This window comes from Haemaphysalis longicornis, unplaced genomic scaffold, assembly GCF_048455015.1.
Source record: "Haemaphysalis longicornis isolate Haplotype H1 unplaced genomic scaffold, Haemaphysalis longicornis Haplotype H1 scaffold_2, whole genome shotgun sequence".
NCBI lineage: Eukaryota > Metazoa > Arthropoda > Arachnida > Ixodida > Ixodidae > Haemaphysalis > Haemaphysalis longicornis.
In genome coordinates this window covers 5,433,502-5,451,406 of record NW_027526295.1, presented here as the reverse complement: position 1 = coordinate 5,451,406, position 17,905 = coordinate 5,433,502, and the positions used below count along the sequence as shown (strand labels likewise).

The 17,905-nt window shown below is 49.1% G+C and overlaps 1 protein-coding gene across 2 annotated transcripts in view; it reads right to left on the bottom strand.

Annotated features, from left to right (window-relative positions):
* The window catches only part of LOC144168704 (DNA excision repair protein ERCC-6-like), a 93,863-nt gene that overhangs the window by 69,808 nt on the left and 6,150 nt on the right, over positions 1-17,905 (bottom strand). The window contains exons 3-7 of one of the 2 annotated variants that reach the window (XM_077697640.1): positions 17,588-17,699; positions 17,007-17,094; positions 14,384-14,623; positions 9,830-9,956; positions 4,624-4,761 (exon numbers count right to left, since the gene is read on the bottom strand). In XM_077697640.1, the coding sequence (XP_077553766.1) occupies positions 4,624-4,761; positions 9,830-9,956; positions 14,384-14,623; positions 17,007-17,094; positions 17,588-17,699 (705 nt within the window). The remainder of the gene's footprint in view (positions 1-4,623; positions 4,762-9,829; positions 9,957-14,383; positions 14,624-17,006; positions 17,095-17,587; positions 17,700-17,905) is intronic. The other variant, XM_077697641.1, reaches the window with a different exon arrangement.

Sequence of the window (17,905 nt, the reverse complement as noted above, 5' to 3'; positions counted from 1 at the left end):
GCCACGGGGTAGTCCTCATTCTGTATGGAGTGGTTATAATTGCAATTGGGACCCAAAATAATGGCAATTAATCATGAATTACCTAAAAACATGACCAACTTGCCAAAATTATAATTGCAGATTTCAAATCAGCGCAAAGAACTCCATAATGCTGTGCAGTTTCATTAAAATTGGTTCACAAAATAAAAAAAATAGCTCAAAGACCCGTCTGCCCCCTTTAACCTTGAGGTTTGCCAGGTATAGAAATCGCCACCAGCTCATGGGCGAAGCCAAATCGGCTGCTACAAGGGTTTCAAGGGCCACCTGGTACCCGCGTGGAAAAAGCTGCCCTCCACCAAACATGGCCCATGCAGGATGGGATGAGAATTTCCAATGCCCCAACATTTGCACAGTCCGCTTGCTCTTCCACTCCACTTTCCACTCAGTGGCCTTCTGAGGGGGGCAAGTGTTGCCACTAGTACATGCACAAGCCATGTGCCAAAACGCAATTTCTGGTTCCAAACGCGGGTTTGGTGAACGCCGGATCCCCTCCTGCCCTTTAGGTGCCCGCTGATCGAGCACAGCCCCTGCTGTGTTGTTTCAGGGTCAGGGCTTCGGGGCTGAAAAGACTACTTTTACACTAGCACGTGCTCCGATCTTTTTTAGGTTGTGCGATACGCCATGAATATACGGAACCACGGCGAATTTAGGCGGGGGTAATGACGTTTCTTGTGGAAGAGATTGTTTTGACATATGCTTCTTGACCAAAGCTTCCGCTACCGATATCTGTATGTGCATGGGATAACCAGCATTCGAGAGCCTCAAAGACTGCTCGTTCAAACTATCGACCATTGGGTGGGGGCACGACTTATGTAGGGCATTGCGGAAGCAGAGCTTCACAATGCCTCTTTTAACAAGTTTAGAGTGAGCTGAATGGAATCGGGGAAGAGGTTGACCCTGCTAGGCTGGTACGCCCAGCAGGTGCGGTTCGGATGAAAGGTGAAAGCTATGTCTAAAAATCATAGAGAGTTGTTAGATGGCAACTCATGGGTTAGAGAGAGAGGCTTAAAACGTTCCTTGATAAAATTGAGAGTAAAAAGAGCATGTGATTCGCAGATTACGTGCGGATCATGATTGCAGAACTTCTAATGCAAACATTCAGGCAAAAGAGTTGTGTCAGTGCAGTCAAAAATTCGAGCCTGAGGTGTATTTCGCTCTGCTTGTTACAACATTTCAACGACAGTATATATCAGGAATGCGGTCTATAGGACTTTATTTTTGTCTTTACATTATGCGAATTCTGTTCTCTCGTGGCGTTAGCGTACAGTGCAGCGACCACGCCATACTCGAACTGAATTAGAATCCTGCTTTTCTATAAATCTCGACGTAAGTGCGAACCCCCTGACACAATGCACGAATTGTACAGCTTACGTAATACAGGTGGAAGATACAACACACGTTTATAACTTGCACAACTGATGTGCATGTATCCTATCACGACTGACATGCAGACGAGAAAAAGATGGATTGCAGCAATCAAGAGAGACGAAGGACAATATTTTACAAGTAAACAATATTTTACAGCAACAACAATACAGCAACAATACGTAAGGCAATTCATTGTTAGTAACAAGTCCTGCATTAGTTTGCTGCTATTCGTCATCGCAGACAACGGTATTCGACGCTGAAATTGTAGGATCTCTAGGGTCCGTCAGTCACCAAATAACAGCCGAGTTCTTCAAACAAAGGAAGAGCAGCAAGGGAATTTTCCCACCAGTTGTGGGAGAAACCACTTCACGAGAAGAGCATGCCATCATTATGCCGCGGCAGACATTAGCTGCTCTGCGTTTGCTGCCTTTTGGCGGTTTTCGCTTCCCTCATGATGGCGGTTCACAGTGTTGCCGGAACGCCTTACTGCTCCTCCGCTAGCGCTCGGGCCATTTTGCAAAGGGTCTATGAAGCAGCACTACTGCGCCCCCAAGCGGGCTTTCAATTGTAAACAGCACGTTTGCGATGGGGAGTATGCAGGGCCACACTGGTACAAGCCACGAAAACCCAGTCACGTGACCGGGTCTTCTCTCTGTGGCTTTCAAGGAGAAGGGTAAAATTCCAGGTTTTCTCAATTTTTAATTTCCAGGGTTTTGTTTGCCCTTTGTGCCAAACTTTGCCCGCTGTGTGAGCAGTAACACAGCAAATTGTGGTATTGGGCTAGTTGGTGATTCATCTTAACAATACAGCGCGACAGAAACAAAGACTTAAGGGGGGACGTGGCTTTCAAAATCAACTTTTTTATTTCTTTGTGGATTTTGATGAAAATTGGCACAGCAACTGGAAATGCTTCTGTGATAACACTATAAAAATTTCAAAGTAATATTTTGAAAACTTTTTTATGTATGAAATTTTCTTTTTGTTCCGCTTGTACCGAGCTTGAGCGGCTTATAAAACATGATAGAAAACTTGTTCGAAGTGCTTTGCATTCCCAAATGAATGGACGAGGTCGTGACAGTTTTAGAATTTTTTTTTTACAACACAATGTTTTTTAGTTTTCATTTTTTTAGAGGTTAATGTGCAACAGGCATGTCAACTGTGAATGATTATTTGAATAAAAAATCACAAAAAAACAAATCTGGAAAACCAAAAGTGTCACGACCTGAACAGTTCATCAAGGACAGTAATGCAAGAAACGGAATCAAAATAGACCCAGCGGTCATGAAGAAATCCCTGGTACAAGCGACACAGGTGGCAAAAAAAACTGTTTTGAGAAAACGGCATCCGAAGTTGCAACATGGGTTTCACATATCAGAAGTCGTCACGGTTGTAGCCTTTCATGTCCTTTTGAACATGGGGCTTCTGGAAGGCCTTGCCTTGAAATTGGAGTGCCTTTTACAGCCTTTCTCTTTCCAGAAAACATCATTTTCAGCTCCTCCGTGAAGAGTACATACCCCCCTTTGCAAACCAAACGGAGGGGAGATGGGTTTCAATGGGCTTTCAATGCAAAGTAGGTTAGTTGGTTGGCTGTATCGCACTGGACAACCTCCTTTTGCAGTGTTGTCACCATGGCAACAAGTTAAGCATTTTTTTTACTTAAATTTGAACATTTTTGGCTTTTTTTATGTTTTATCTTGCCTGGCACAGCAACTTAGTACTCATGTGCAGGTGTTCATTGCCAAAAGTTTGCATACCATAAAGATGAAAATGAGCTACTTTGAAGCTTGGTAGAGTATTCTGCATAACTCCCAACTTCAATGCAAGAGCATATTTTTTTACTACTTTTGACATTCAAGGCATCCAATATTTCTCGCAGCACAGCCAGTATGCCCTGAGCAATGGTATCAATAATTTCCCTAAAAAAATCACTGTGAAATGCTGCCACAGTAACGTACATTTTTAACGCAGAAAGCATATTTTTATTCCTATATTACTAACTCAAACCTGTTTGCATGAAAATTACATTACAAGTGCACGGGAAACGTTGCGCAAGAAAGGCGATATGGCTCGCGCGCATCGCAGCGCACGCTTACCGCGACATATCGAACTATGATTATACCTGATATGGCTGGTCAGGTCGCTTTTAAGATTAAATCTAACGTCGCAGGCATTAATTACAACTACTGGCGTTCAATCGTAACCGGTTGCCCAGTCATGTGATGCTCCAATGCGCGTCGGCTATGCCGTGCGCGCCGCAGCGTTTGACGCGTCGACCGTTTCTTTCTCAAGGCTAGCGAGCCCACAGTCAAAACACAGCAATAACTAAGCGTGTAAACATCGCAAATCCGACTAAAAGTTCACTTCACGAACCGCTATCGCAAGCGCGCACACCGCGTCACCCTCCGGGGTCTGGCGACGGTAGAGTCACGCGCACCACGAAGCGTTCGATGACCTCCGCCTTTCGAGCCACACAACTTCCCGCAATCCGGCTCGTTATCTCTGGCATTCCCATCGCGATAACGTCCGTGTTGAATACCACAGATTGAACAGAAACTCGGCCGAGCGCAGCGGCGAAAATGAACTCAATCCGCTCGCTACGCAGCTCAGGCGGCCGCCATCTTGCGTTGCGCCCGCAACATCCAATCAGGAGGGTCGTTGTTCTGTGCCCCGACCGGGGACCAATAGCGCTTCAGCATCTATTCCTAGCTTCGTTTGTGCGTCGTTTCTTTTCTGCCGTTTGTGCGTTTGTGAATGAACGAAGATAATAGAGACGAGCAGAACCGGAAAGACGATCGCTCGGCCGATCTAACCATATCAAAATGGCCGCGCCCGGTGGCACCGTTGCGGAGATAGAGCGCTCCGAAAATTGCCGTTTTTTCGCCCTTTTGCGCTGATAGTTTGTCACCGCGCCTGACAAAAGTATTTTTTTATGCCACTTTGCGACGCTTTTCAGCGTAAAAACTTTGCAGACGCACAGAATAGGAAACATAGAAGCCGAATATGTGGGTTTCAAAAAAACGATGTTTTGGTCATTTTTCCGAAGTTGAAAGCCGCGTCCCCCCTTAAGCGAGGCACACAGGACGAGCGCTGTTCAGCGCTCGTCCTGTGTGCTTCGTTTAAGTCTTTGTTTCTGTCACGCTGTATTGTTAAGACAGTAACACAGACACTCGCCTCCTATCCAAGAGCGACACGGAAGGCGGACAGAGGGGCCCCCACCTGTAGAGCTGCTCCCAGATGTCCCTGGGAACGCGGAACTCGTCCTCCAGCTCCACCGAACTCTCCTCCTCCTCCTCCGAGCCTTCCTGCTCCACGATCCGCCGGTGCTTCTCCACCAGCCTCTGCCGACGGTGCTCCCTGCACGACAGCCCCAGTGTAAACTGAGCATGGCTCCTTTACGAGGCCACCTTGCAGTCCCAGAGCTGGACTTCTTCTGCTGTGCCCACCACTGATGCCAGACGTAAAAGCGTCAAGCCAAGGCGGCAAGTATCTGTCGACAGTGGCCCGCAAAAAGATAATTAAGGAAACTGGTGTTTGCAGTTTCTTTCCTTTGCAAGTAAGTGCGTGCTCGGTTTTTGCGAGAGAAGTAAAAAAACACACTGAAAATGGCTGCAGCAGGCGGTGTGCCAGCCTCCCATGGGTGGACCAGGAGCGGCAGAACAGCGCCTTCTTTGGACGACATTCGCAGCCACACCAGCGGATGACGCGCAGCCAATGTTTACACAGCCCCACCACAGTACAGTGCTACTGCAGAAACTCTGAACAGAGTGCACACTGGTTTAGACGGCAAAATTCACCAGTTTGTCATGGGAAAATGCTCTGTGTGTGCATTTTCGAGGACCTTAACAACACCAATGTTCACAGGAAGATGGAGGTTTCCAATTGATAAGAAATCATGGGAATACGGCAGCGTGCAAGACAGTACATAGCCCCAGTGTCTCATCATCATTTTCCCAGCTTACAGGGACAGGCACTTTCAGTGTGTCACAAAACGCACGCTTTCATTCGCTAAAGAGGATCAACCAACTCACTTGCTCCTTTTGTCCCCTCAGGTTCGGCCAATACTGCTGCTGCCTGCCCCCTGCAAAAGCTGGTACAATCTTCATCTAAGGCTGCCACTGAAAATCATGTTTGTCCCTTATGACTCCATCTATGCTCGACTACCTGCATTCTTGTTTTCTGCAATTGATGTTTTTTCTTCTCACTTTACGCTAATAACCACTCTCAGGGTTCGCACAGGCTTCAAAAGCAAAAATTCAAGGACTTTCAAGGACCAGAAAACATATTTTCAAGGTCCCCATCTAATGTTTTATCTGGGATTATTGATAACTTTTTCAACACAATGGAAAACTTCGTTATTGGCCAATTCCTAAGCACATTAATGCACATTTAGATAGGCGCTAACGGGTTCGTGAATGCTCCCCCAGCTTTATTTTTTATTTCACAGTTGGCATTTAGAGGTCTTTTTTTTCTTGGTGTTTTGCTGAGGCTGTTTGATTTCAAAACTTCATAATGTTGCCTGCATCTTCTGCTTTGTCAGCAAGAGTATGAGCTGAAATTAAATCAGCAAGTGTTGCTGCAAGGCAGGATGAACTATGTACACGTCTACCATTTGCACATAAAAGCAAACGCAGATGGAGCGTATGACGCACAGCAAACATGCAATGAGCGGCCGTCCGCAGACTAAATGGAACATGCAAGATAGAGAAGAGAAGCTGGCTTTCACTGGATTGTATCGTGACATGGATTCTATTGAGGAATGCTGCTCCCAATGTTGCCTTGTAAGAATGACAATCCACCAAACTCGTAATTTCACGCAATACACTGAAACTTGATTGTTACAATGTTTCTTTACATTTTTACACCTAAAATCCACAACAAACACTTTAAATTCTTGTGAAAAGACAGGGCCATTGATTCTCTCAGGAAAAATCAAGGGTTTTCAAGGACCATTTAAAAATTCCAGGACTTTCCAGGCCTTGATATTGACACTTCTAAATTCAAGGGTTTTCAAGGTTTTCAAGGACCTGTGCGAACCCTGCGACTCCCTTCTGTAACACCCTCTGGGCATTGAAATCAACAAATAAATAAATGAAAGAAATTAACCCGGCCATCCTGGTCCAAAACTGCAAAGAAAAACAGAAACTGTGCAAGAAAAAAAATCACAGCACTGCATTCTGCTGGCAGCTCCTTTGTCTGCATCGGCCTGGCAGCTTGGCTCGTCCCCTCTAGCCCTTCCTTGCCCTCAGTACATGCAGCTTTTTGGCTCCAGCCCTCAGATCACCCGCCAGTTGCTGGATAAGGTTGCGGTGGTACTGCAGGTGTCGCTGCTTTTTCTCGCCATTATTCCGCAGCTGTGTGGGGCTCAACATCAAACTTTTCACAATGGAAGCACCTAGATGCCAGACAAAAAGCTTTTGTCACCATCTCGTGGCTTTTCGACAAGATACGTAGCTCACACAGCTCCTGTCGAACCCCTGTCATCACCATCCGATGGAGGCACGTAATCACTAAAGTCGTCATCGCTTCCGCCAAGTGCACTACACACCATAGAGTGCACGTGATGGAGCAAGTGGCCATGCTTCTCAGCAAACAGCACGCACGTGAAAGCGCTCTGGGATCCAGAAGGCCCGTGTTCAACACTGCGCTGCAGCTCAGTGCACAAAGGAGAAAGCTATGACGGACAGAGTTCACCTAAGAGAAATGCGCATGTACTATCGCAGTGAGAAAAACCACGAAACTCAACTTCTAACACCCAAGTCAGGTGAAACGCGACAGTGGACCGCTACGGCCGTGTTGCGCTTTCAGGCAGGGCCTGACAACGGACCACACAGGGTTAAAAATTAATATCATGGAATCGAACGATTCGCAGGGGTCTGTAATAATTTCAAAACTTTCAAAGCCTCGCAAACGGGCTTTTCAAGGACCCACATAAACCCTGTCAAAGACATCCGAGGGAAAACTTGGGGGCCCGTTGCAAAGTTTCCTCCAGCTGTGCGAATGAGTGCCCGGGTCGGAGGGGTCCAACAACAAAAGGCCTGGGCCAAAGCCAACTGGGAGGTCGGAGTGGCAAGTCTGCCTGCAGCGCGCTTTGGGCAGGGCGTTATACCACACCAGGGCACGGTCATACTGCACGCTTGGTGTGCACTTGAAAAGCCCCCAAAAGCAAGGCAGGCCCCACATTTCAGCCCAACACACACACTTGTACTTTGCCCCTACTTTGCAGTGACCCTGATAATGTTTGTCCTCACAGGGCCAACATGGCAGCTCAGTGAGTGCGTCCACTGATGCATTCACCTATGCCCCTGTGCAGGTTAGGGAGCCAGGCGGGAGGGGCGTAACGTCCAGACGCTACCCATAAATGCACATACTGCCGCACTGGGTTTGTTTGTTTATGTTCTGCTTTTACCACCCGGCTGCGCCGGTCTGTGTTATCAGTGTGCGCATGTTCCATTCTTTCTTTCTATGCCGCATGCGATATCTCTTCTGATAGGGCGAGCGTTCCGAACTAACGTGAACAGCCTAGAATAATCTTTTGCTTTGGATGAACACGTGTGCATGCTAAGTGACATTAACATTGATGCTCTTCACCCTACAATGCCGTTAGTAGCAGATTATCTTGATATTCTAAGTGCGGCATGAAAGACTTCATTCGTAAACCAACACGCGAGGAATTTTTATCGGGACAGCTGGCAACGTCCTGCATTGACCACATTAACATCCGGGCAGGTGACCTCGTGGCACAATCAGCTATCGTAGAAACCAAGCTTGCAGACCATTACTTCATCTGTTGTAGTCTAACACAATTGTGTAGACCACTTTCGGAAGCCCCTGCTGGGAAGGTTATCTCGGTTACCGATCCCAGGAGTAGGTCAGTACGATTGGGCTCACTTTTTAAGCACCATGCCTACTCCCCAGATTTATGAAAATTTGGTTGAGGTATTTGATGCTTGCAGAGAAAAAGCTACGCGCGAATACAAGATTACACCTCGAAACCCCGAAAACAACTGGATGTCAGCTGAAATACTCGCCGCAATTAAAGAAAGGGATTTACTTTGGGCACAAGCAAGGCGCTCTCCTAACTGTGTTGAGCTGCAAAGCAAACTTAAAATGTGCAGGAACAAAGTAAACGTGATGATCTGGCTTGCTTAACGCACTCAGCTTCGAAATGAATTGAATGTAGCCCACTCAAACATCAAGAAAACGCGGTCCTTAATAAACAATAGTAAAGGCACAGAAAAACGTGGCAGTAACGCTGCCTCTATTCTAGCTGCTTTTCCGGGTAATGCTCAAAGCTTAGCTGACGATTTCAACAACTTTTTTCCCGAGTTTCTGCTGTTGCAAGGCCAGATGCGCAGGGCTGCACGCTATCAAACAGTTTGTTGCAATCTGCTTATCTGCCTTTCATCTGCAAAGATACAGTGCTCCGAAAATTGCAGTTTTTTTGCTTTTTTATTTTTATTTTTTTATGTATTTTTCTGCCACCATGCGACGGTTTTCGGCGGAAAAACTTTGCAAACGCACAGGATAGAAAACATAGAAACCGAATATGTGGCTTTAAAAAAGACAAAATGTTGGTCATTTTTCTGAAGCTGAAAGCCCATCCCCCCCTTCCTTTAATTAAACTAATCAATCCAAATTTTCGATAACAGCCGTATTCGAACCCTTTCGATTATTCTAAATGTTTCGAATACATAGTTGTCGAAGCGAATACGAATATAAGATATTTATTATTCGAGTAATATTCGAAATTTTCGAATATTCGCACACGCCTAATAAAAAACCTTGATCAGAACAGGTTTGCGAATCTATAAGCGAATTTCTGGCAAAAGTACAATTGGGTTGTAGTATTGAGCCTCAGTAATTCATCCTGTGCAGACAAAATTAACTGGACCCGCCACGGTGGCTCAGGGGCTAAGGCGTTGCGCTGCTGAGCCCGAGGTCGCGGGTTCGATTCCCGGCCGCGGCGGCCGCTTTTCTGATGGAGGCGAAAAGCAAAAACGCCCGTGTGTACGAGATTTCGGCGCACGATAAAGATCCCCAGGTGGTCGAAATTAATCCGGAGCCCTCCACTACGGCGCGCCTCATCGCCTGCGTTGCGTCGGCGCGTTAAACCCCACAATCAATCAATCAAAATTAACTGGGAGTGCAGTAACGCCTTCACGTAAGTCGCAACATTTTCTTTGTTTTCTTTTGCTTTTCCTCAACATGCAGGCAAGGCAATTTCAAGAGCGTAGTGAATCACGCCACCATGATCACGAAAGGATGACTTCAGTGAGCCCTGATTGTCGCATCGACAGTGTACCAGGCAGATGCCTCTCCCTGGTACGCATGCGAGCTGGTGTGGCTAGTGGTGCCGTCTCCACAACAAACAAGCTGGCCCATCAGAAAAGGAAGCATGCTCAGGGTGCAGCAGCAGACTCACTTGAGGCGCTTGACGTAGGCGGTGTAGTTGCCGTCGTCCACCAGCCTCTTCGGGCGCTTGGTTCCGCCCCCTGCCCGGCCGCTGGCGGCAGGCCGCTTCTTCTGGCTGCGGCTGCTGGGCCCTCCTCCTGCACGGGGGGGGGCCTCTGCTCGAACCCCTTCGCTCGACGACACACCCCAGCCTCGGCAGCCCGTCTCTGGGCGCCAGGGGCCTGGGCTCGAGCCCCAGTCCCAAGCGTGCTCAATTAGCATCCTGCAGTGCACCAGGGGTGTACCTGCCGCCATGGAGCACTCTTCCAATCCCAAGTAAATACGCGCCCAGCGTGAATCACAAAGACTCCAAGGAAGCGGCACTGGTTCCCCCCGCCTGGCAGGCACAGGTGTAAAAACCAGGGCCCCGCTGTTGCGACCTTGCAGTCCTTCTGCTGGGTGAGCAATCGATCCCACACCCCTTTTCACGTCCCAGCAGAGGAATTCCACAGAGCCGGCAGCCCCGATGCAGGGTTCTTTCACAAGTCTGCTGCACTGAACTTGTGCCCCGCAGAGAACTTGAACAGTACATGCGTGTTCCGATGCAGAAAGCCAGTGACATGCACAGACAAGCATTGTGTTGGCCCAGAAAGCAAACGCAATGCTTTGCATCCGCGGTATTCTCTCTGGAACCGACAGACCACATCAAGATAATAAAGAAAGCTGCACCTCAGTGACGACAGGATGAAACTCTCCCCCCATCGACTAAGAGAGCGGGAAGGAAGCATGCAGGGAACACGCATAAGACAGCTGGGCTGGCAAGGAAATGCACTCGGAAGCAAAACAGAGGGCACAGTTTGTGGCCAAAGTATCGTCACGGTGAGGAAGAAGTGGAGCGGAGGTGCTTGCGCAGGGTGTACCTGTGCAGCAGCTGCCCTGCCTGCTATGCAGTGCCAGCGCCCCTTTGTGCCAGCAGTGGCTGAGCCCCGCCCCTCCGTCCCCCTTTTCGCTCACTTCCAATCTCACCTCCTGTGTTTGCCATGTCTGCTGCACTGCCGCTGTCCTCGAGTACACTTACTCCATGGTATCCACAACTCTGCCTCCTCAACCCAAAAGTAAACCTTTTCTTGCTTGCATTTGCCTTGCTTTACACCAAACTACCCAACTAACCAGAGCTCAACTCTGTTCACCCCTCCTGTTTTTCATCCCTCCTCTGTTCACCCCTCCTGTTTTTCATCCCTCCGCTGTTCATCCTTCCCCGCAATAGAGGTGCAACATACAGAAGTGGTTAAAGCCTACCACGAAGCGTACAAGTGAGACCGCACATGGGGAGGTCTGCGCAAGCCAAGAATACCTGCAATGAGCTCCCAATCAAGAAGCATCGTAGATCTGGAGTGCTGCAAGCGTGGTCAATGAATAGCCAGAGCATGCATCGGAAGAAGCTGCACGCTCTGGCTATTCATCCGGCTTGCAGACTCAACATCTACGATGCTTCTTCCTCTGCAGACAGTGAAGGAAGAGAAAGCTTGAAGAAGTTGTCATAAAAAACCCAAAACCCTGTTAATACAGCCATAAAGCAAGCAAAGATTCAGAACTATTTTAAATTTTGGGGCCAAACAAATTATAATAAACCTTTTTTAACATGCTGCAGCATTCTTTCGTGCTTATTTTAGTCTTGGGGAGCCTACATTGAACTAGGGGTTGATCAGTAGGCGAAAACATGGTACCCTGCTTATAAGAGACCTCTCATAAGAGACAGAAACTGCTTCCCAGTACATGTCTCTTATAAAAGGGTTCAACAGCATGCGACATGCCGAAAAGTAAAATCCAGTCGTAAGTCGGCGCTTGCGGTTGTCCTTTTTCTTCATCTTGCACATCATCTGTTTTGTGCTGTTCCCCTCTCAGTTACCACATTTGCACAGTTCTAACAAGCACCTTTTTTAATGAAAATAGGCGTTCAAACACACCTGCACGTTACTACTGGACTCAAAACTCAAAAACCTCAAAACCAAAGCCGCCAGCTCAAATCTGAAACAAAGGGGCTCAATGAATGATGGCGGCTTTGTCTAAACGCAGAGTACCGTAAAAACCCGCGTATAATACGAACCCGCGTATAATACGAGGTGTAATTCGGGGACATCAAAATCAGAAAAAAAGTTTTCATCCGCATATAATGCGAGGTAAAGAGCACATAAAACATTTATTTGCACTGCAGTTACCGTTCAGTCTTTGTCAGTTTTCGCTGGCACCGTCTCCCGACGTCCGTTTAGTCATCGTCAGGGTCGCTGCCGCTGTCTGCTGAAGTCGCCTTGTCGGAAATGTCTTCCCACAGAAAGTGGTCCTCAGTGCTATCAAGGGCGTTCGAGATGCCGCATTTCTTAAAAGAGCGACTGACGAGCTCCTCTGGAATGCTGGCCCACGCATCCGCGATCCAGCTACAAAGCACCGCTGGAGAAACCCGCGTCAGCCATTCGGTAGCTGTCACTTACGGGTATCCTGTCCTCATCCACTCTTGGTAGCAGGACCCGATGCAGTCTTTGAGAGGCTTGTTGATGCAAATGTCTAGCGGTTGCAGCTGCTGGGATGTCATTCCTCCTGGCATGACAATGAGTTCGGTGCGGGGTTCGTGCAACAACTTCTTCACGGAATCGGCCAGGTGGCAGCGAAAGGCGTCCAACACGAGCACTGACGGGAATCCCCAACAGTGCTCCAGGCCGCCGACACCACACAAACTTTATCCAGTCAAGCACCAGTTGCTTTCTCCACCCACGAATGCTGCCTTCGGTAACGCCGAACTGCCGTCCCGCAGCGCAATTTCTGATGGTCTCGGCACATAAAATAACTTTTCTTTTAATTGCAGCCGAATACTGTTTTAGTGCACCCGACATCTTGATAGACTTGCGGTGAACGTGCCGAGATCCTTCGCGTAGTCAAAACAATCAAAATGGCGCCGGCTGAGAGAAGCAGCAGCCAGCTAACGCCACAGCAAGATGGCGCTCCCTCCGCTGAAACCGAAAGTGCAAATTCTCGGGGGAAAACTTTGGGATCCACATATAATACGAGGCACAAATTTAACAGAGTAAAATTTGGAAAAAAACCTCGTATTATACGCGGGTTTTTACGGTAATCATCTTCGCGGAAACGCAAGGGAATTACACAGCTTCCCGTGCATCAGTGCAATTGGCGAAAACAAAGGAATTGCATGTTTAAAGGGGCACTGACACAAAAATTTTTCGTTTTTTTGTTGCGATAAGTAGCTAATGCCCTACTTATCATGTGTGAAAACCTCATATGCTTCAGCGTGTGACAGTTGTTTGATTAGAGACATTGTTAATGCGGCCAGTTGCAGTTCCGGTTTCAGCGGGTGCTGTGAAACGCGGGATTTTGTATAAACAAAGCTGTCCACGTGACCGTCGGACGGATGTCACAGAGCAGAGCTGCCGTAGCACTGTCGAATCCGCGTCGCCGGCAGTTTCTGCGAATGCCCCCACGTACTGATCTCGTGAGGCGCTTAATTAAAAAGCGACCATGGATGTGACGCAGGCGCTGCGAGTGCAAATTGCTGTTGCAGCTAGAGAACGACACACAATACTTGGGGAAGCGGATGGGCAGACGCACGCTGAGAGCAGCCGGCCCGTCTACCTTCAGGTGTGCCTAAGATGTGTTAGGCTTAACACAGCGGCGGATATTCGATTGCCACTCCCGTCACTGTCGTAAGTGGTGCAGATGATGACTTTTAAAGCAATTCACAATCGCATCATTACCTTCTTTCCCATATGTGCTGCTTTGTTTGGGATTTGAGTCCCATTTCACGCAGCGGTAACAATCTATCGCTCGAGCTACCTGCGCTGGCCTGCGCAACGACCGTGTGGCTCGCTCAGTGTGCTATTCGTGCCTTTGGCGCGTTTTCGCGTCCAGTGTAACAAAAAGCAACAAAAATAGAGTGCCTGGAATCGCTGTAGAACTTCGGTCGTGGCCAGCTGCCCGGTGAGCCAACGAAATCCCGGCGCCTCCACCGCCAACGATCGGGTCGTTCGTTGCTCGAGAGCAAGGGCTTCGACCTCCGATCGGAGCAGCGAGCCGGCGAGAACACCAGCAGTGCGGAAGCGGCCAACACCGACTCACAACGTTTTTGGATGTGGTTTATTTACTCTACATCCCGGGAATGTCACATGCGTGAGGTCCTCCAATGGCTGCTCGGTGGCATTTCGCACACTTTAAAATTGATTTTAAATATGTTCTAGGCTGTATTTGCCGCTGATATTTTGCAGATGATGTATCCATTCACTCCAATCAATCTTTGAAGTTATCTCACCTTCAAAATTTTGTGTCAGTACTCGTTTAAATGCAAAGCCTTAGGGAAGGGCGGAAGCTGCACACAGCGTGTGCCGATTTATGTTCAATTAAAGGTTTCGCGCAATTATGCGGCGTCTGCTAAGGGCCTTATTTCGTGTGCACGGTAGAATCGGCACCAAGTTATTTCTGTGGTTTCCGGGTGTTGAATTCTACTGCGTGTTACAATCGGGGGGTGCGCCAGAATCGTGCAAGCACAGAAGGCCCAAGCCTCAACCTTCCTGTCCCTCACCTTTGGAGGCTTCCTCCTCCTCGCTGGCTTCCTCCTCCTCCTCCTCCTCGGGTCGGTACTCGTCGTCCGAGCCTCCTCCTCCTCCCCCCTCCTCTTCCTCCTCCTCCTCTTCCTCCACCTGCTGCTGCCCCCTGCGGGAGGTGGAGGGCTGCTGTTCCGGAGCTGCTGTCCCGAAGGGCGTCATCTGCCCCGTCCGAATCAGCATCTCCTCCTCCGTCTCCTCCTCTTTGCAGACGGCCCCTGCAGAAGCAACAGCAGCAGCAGGCTTGCCTGGCTCAGGCAGCCACACTCCCCACAGCAGCCCCTGTGCCCTTGACCACAGAGCAGAGGCTTGGCAGAGTGTGCCCTGCTTCCACAATGAACACGTCCCCGAGCGGAGTGTCCCCACGGGCGCCCACCTTTGAACCAGTTTGCAAATAACTGGGGGCCAGTCACAGTCCCCCTCAATAGCAAGCAGCACAATGGCCTGGCGGAAGAATTGCAAAAGAGAAAGCTCAACTAGTTGGACGGGACCGCTTTAGGCAAAGTACAACAAGACAACAGACAAGAAGCAGACAATGCTCTCTATCAACCGTTGATTTCTGAACAGACACATCGTCCGTAACTGATCCTTCCTTTGTAAAGTCGAGGCAAACGTTACCGTCGTGTGCTTTGCGCATGCATTACAAAGGAAGGATCGAATATAAGACGTGTTGTTTTGAAATGAACAGTGCTCTCAGATTGCTTGTTTCTTGTGCGTCATCCTGTTCCACTTTGAATTACGAGCAGAAAACTGGTCAAGCAGGTAAGAGTTGATCATAAAAAAACTGAGCAACAAAGAGCGAAATGCAAACACTTATGAAGAGTAAACGGATGCCTTGACCAGAGAATTACAGCGGAAAAAGGTAGCAGCGAGCATGGCGGCGCTCTGCAAAGCGTATTTCACCTTCTCTTCATTGATACAGCAACATGCCAGTGATTCACACAGTGCTCTACAGTTTATTGGTAAGCGTTGTTGTTCAACCAGAAACCAGAAGCTAGTGTGAATGCGTTTCCTGATTGGAAGGCCACCAGCGTAAATATTCCCAAGCAACACCCCCCATCACCCACAACGACGGTGATTAGGTGTGCGTGTGGCAGGGGTGTGAAGGTCGTGAAAAGCAACACAGAGAGGAAACATTTGCTTTGGCGCACTGTTGCCCTGCAGGCACAATGGGAACCACAAGTAGGCCACTGTATTCTTGTTATGTCTGTACTATTACTGTTTTGCCCCCACCCCCCCTTATGTTATACCCTCCCCCCCCCACCTTAAAGAGGCCATGCAGACAAAACACAAGTTTGGTTCATTCGAAAGATTGCAGAATCATACTGGCACCATTTTTAATGCACACTTCCCTGAAATAAGCTGCATAATTAGGAAAAAAGGGAACGGCCGTGCGACCCATTGGCTCATTTTCTGCAACAGAACGGCCGGAAAAAGCAAACGCAAATTAGGCAGGGCTTATAACCTTGTTGAACAAGCCATACTTTCTTATCACATATTTTTGTACTTACACATATTTAGTTTTGGTGTAATGCACATTGTCTTCTCTCTTTTTTTTTTTATACTCTTGTTTGTTTTCTATCTCATGCATACTGTGTACGGCAGATAACTCATGTTTCCAGCCTGGAATTGTTTTGCCTTTGTTACTTATATTTTTGTGGCCATGTTGTGAGCAGCTGCGTTCTGCAAACTCACTGTGAGTGCTTCCGATATGCCGCGCTTTCCCCTGTATGCCTTGTTGGGGGCACAGACCACTGTCAAGCCTTTTCTGGGCCTTTTGACCGTACCCCTAAGCATCCCAGGATGTTTGAATAAACTGATTTGGTTTGATTCAGGGGCAAAAACGGGTCCAGTTGGTGCCCCCTAGACTTGGCCATAGCTATTGGCGCAACCAAACCAAAGGCACGCATAGCCGCTTACTTAGTAAACGCGCACAGTCAAAGTTTCTGCTGCTTCTTCCAGGGCCTGAAGACTCCTGGGAGATAGATCTGCCTAAGCAGCAGCCTAACCTAAAAGGAGGGCATAGGAGGGGACACTTTTCAAGTTTGTGCGACCACCTCAGCCCCTGTTTCTCCAAGGGGTTGCCAGAGCGCAGTAAGCTGTGTGCGAGACCAATTTCTGGCTGGTGTTATGGTATGTGTATGCTCGAAAAGAGAGGCATGTCGTTCAAGGCTGGCCTTTTGCAGTGCCTATCTCTGCTGAGGAGCTCCCGTTGTAAGCAGCCTCCCTGGCGGCCTCTGCTTACCAGATTTGTTAAATTTATCCTTAAGGAGTTTCATTCCTTTATTTTGCGGCACAATGTTTTATGAAACAACTTTAAATAACTGTTGAGTATGGTTTAAAATCTTTTCGGTGGCGCTGGCTGCGACAGGAGTTCTCTGGGGAACGTCTGTGCGCCATGCAATCTTTTTCATCGCAAAAGGGACCCGCACCGTCCATTGGTTTTTGCCCCGCACAACACAGCCGGACTGGGCAAGTGTGCACTTTGGTCACCTTGACCCTCCAGCGTTTGCCAAAGCTGCCACTGCACACCTCCCAGCTAACAGCCGGTGGGCGAAAGGCTCGGGCCCTTGCGGACGAGCCCCTTTTGTGGCTGCTCACCCGCGCTGTGGGGCCCCTCCTGGTGCTCGCAGTCCTTCAGCTGGGCCTCCAGGTCCCGCTCCCGAGACGCCAGCTCCTCCAGCTCCGCCTGGGGTGGGGGCAATGCGCCCAGGTCGCAAGGCAGGGTCGACTGCACCTCCCGTGTGCGGGAAGCACAAGCGGGCAAACACCGAGCGCCCTCCTTCTGTGCTTGTGCCCCTCGTACGTGCCCACTCGCCCAAACCCCTACCCTGCACAAGTGGACAGCTCCAGGGGACTCAGCTGGAGCCGTCATGGCAGCATCGCAAATACATTCCTGCATGCATGAGCAACTTCAAACCACATCCGTGGCAGCCCAGCTCTCCTTCCTCCCCCTGCAAAATGCGTCTCGCATGTTGCAGCCACTGAATTCCGTCGCTCGGAAAGGCAGGCACAGCACCATTTGCACAAGGGGTTCGAAAACGGCCAATTTCCATGGGTCCCCGTAGGCAGCCACGTCAGCTGCTTACAGTTTTTCCTGGGCCTCTCCTGCCCACTCGTGTGGACGCCTTCAAAAGAAAATAGCGCAGCAAAAACAAGGACGGAAGAGAGAAGAGACCGACCTGTGCCTCGGCCTGTGCATCGCGGCCCCTGAAGATGGCCGCCGGGATGTAGTGGCTCCGCGCCAGCTCTGCCGAGCTCTTGCCCAGACGGCCCAGCCGCTGCCGCAACTCCCTGCACAAGGGGAACCGGCCACAGCTCTCGGACACAGGGTGGCTTGGTTGAAGGGCCATGGCTGGGGACAGAAACTCAACTCGGCTACATTTTTGCCCTGGATACATTAAACAGGTCCCTCATGCTTCCTTCATGACTTACGGCAGCAGCCGCAAGTGCTTCCGCAGCCTGCCAACTTGCCCCCGCGCAGGGGGGCCAACCACAGG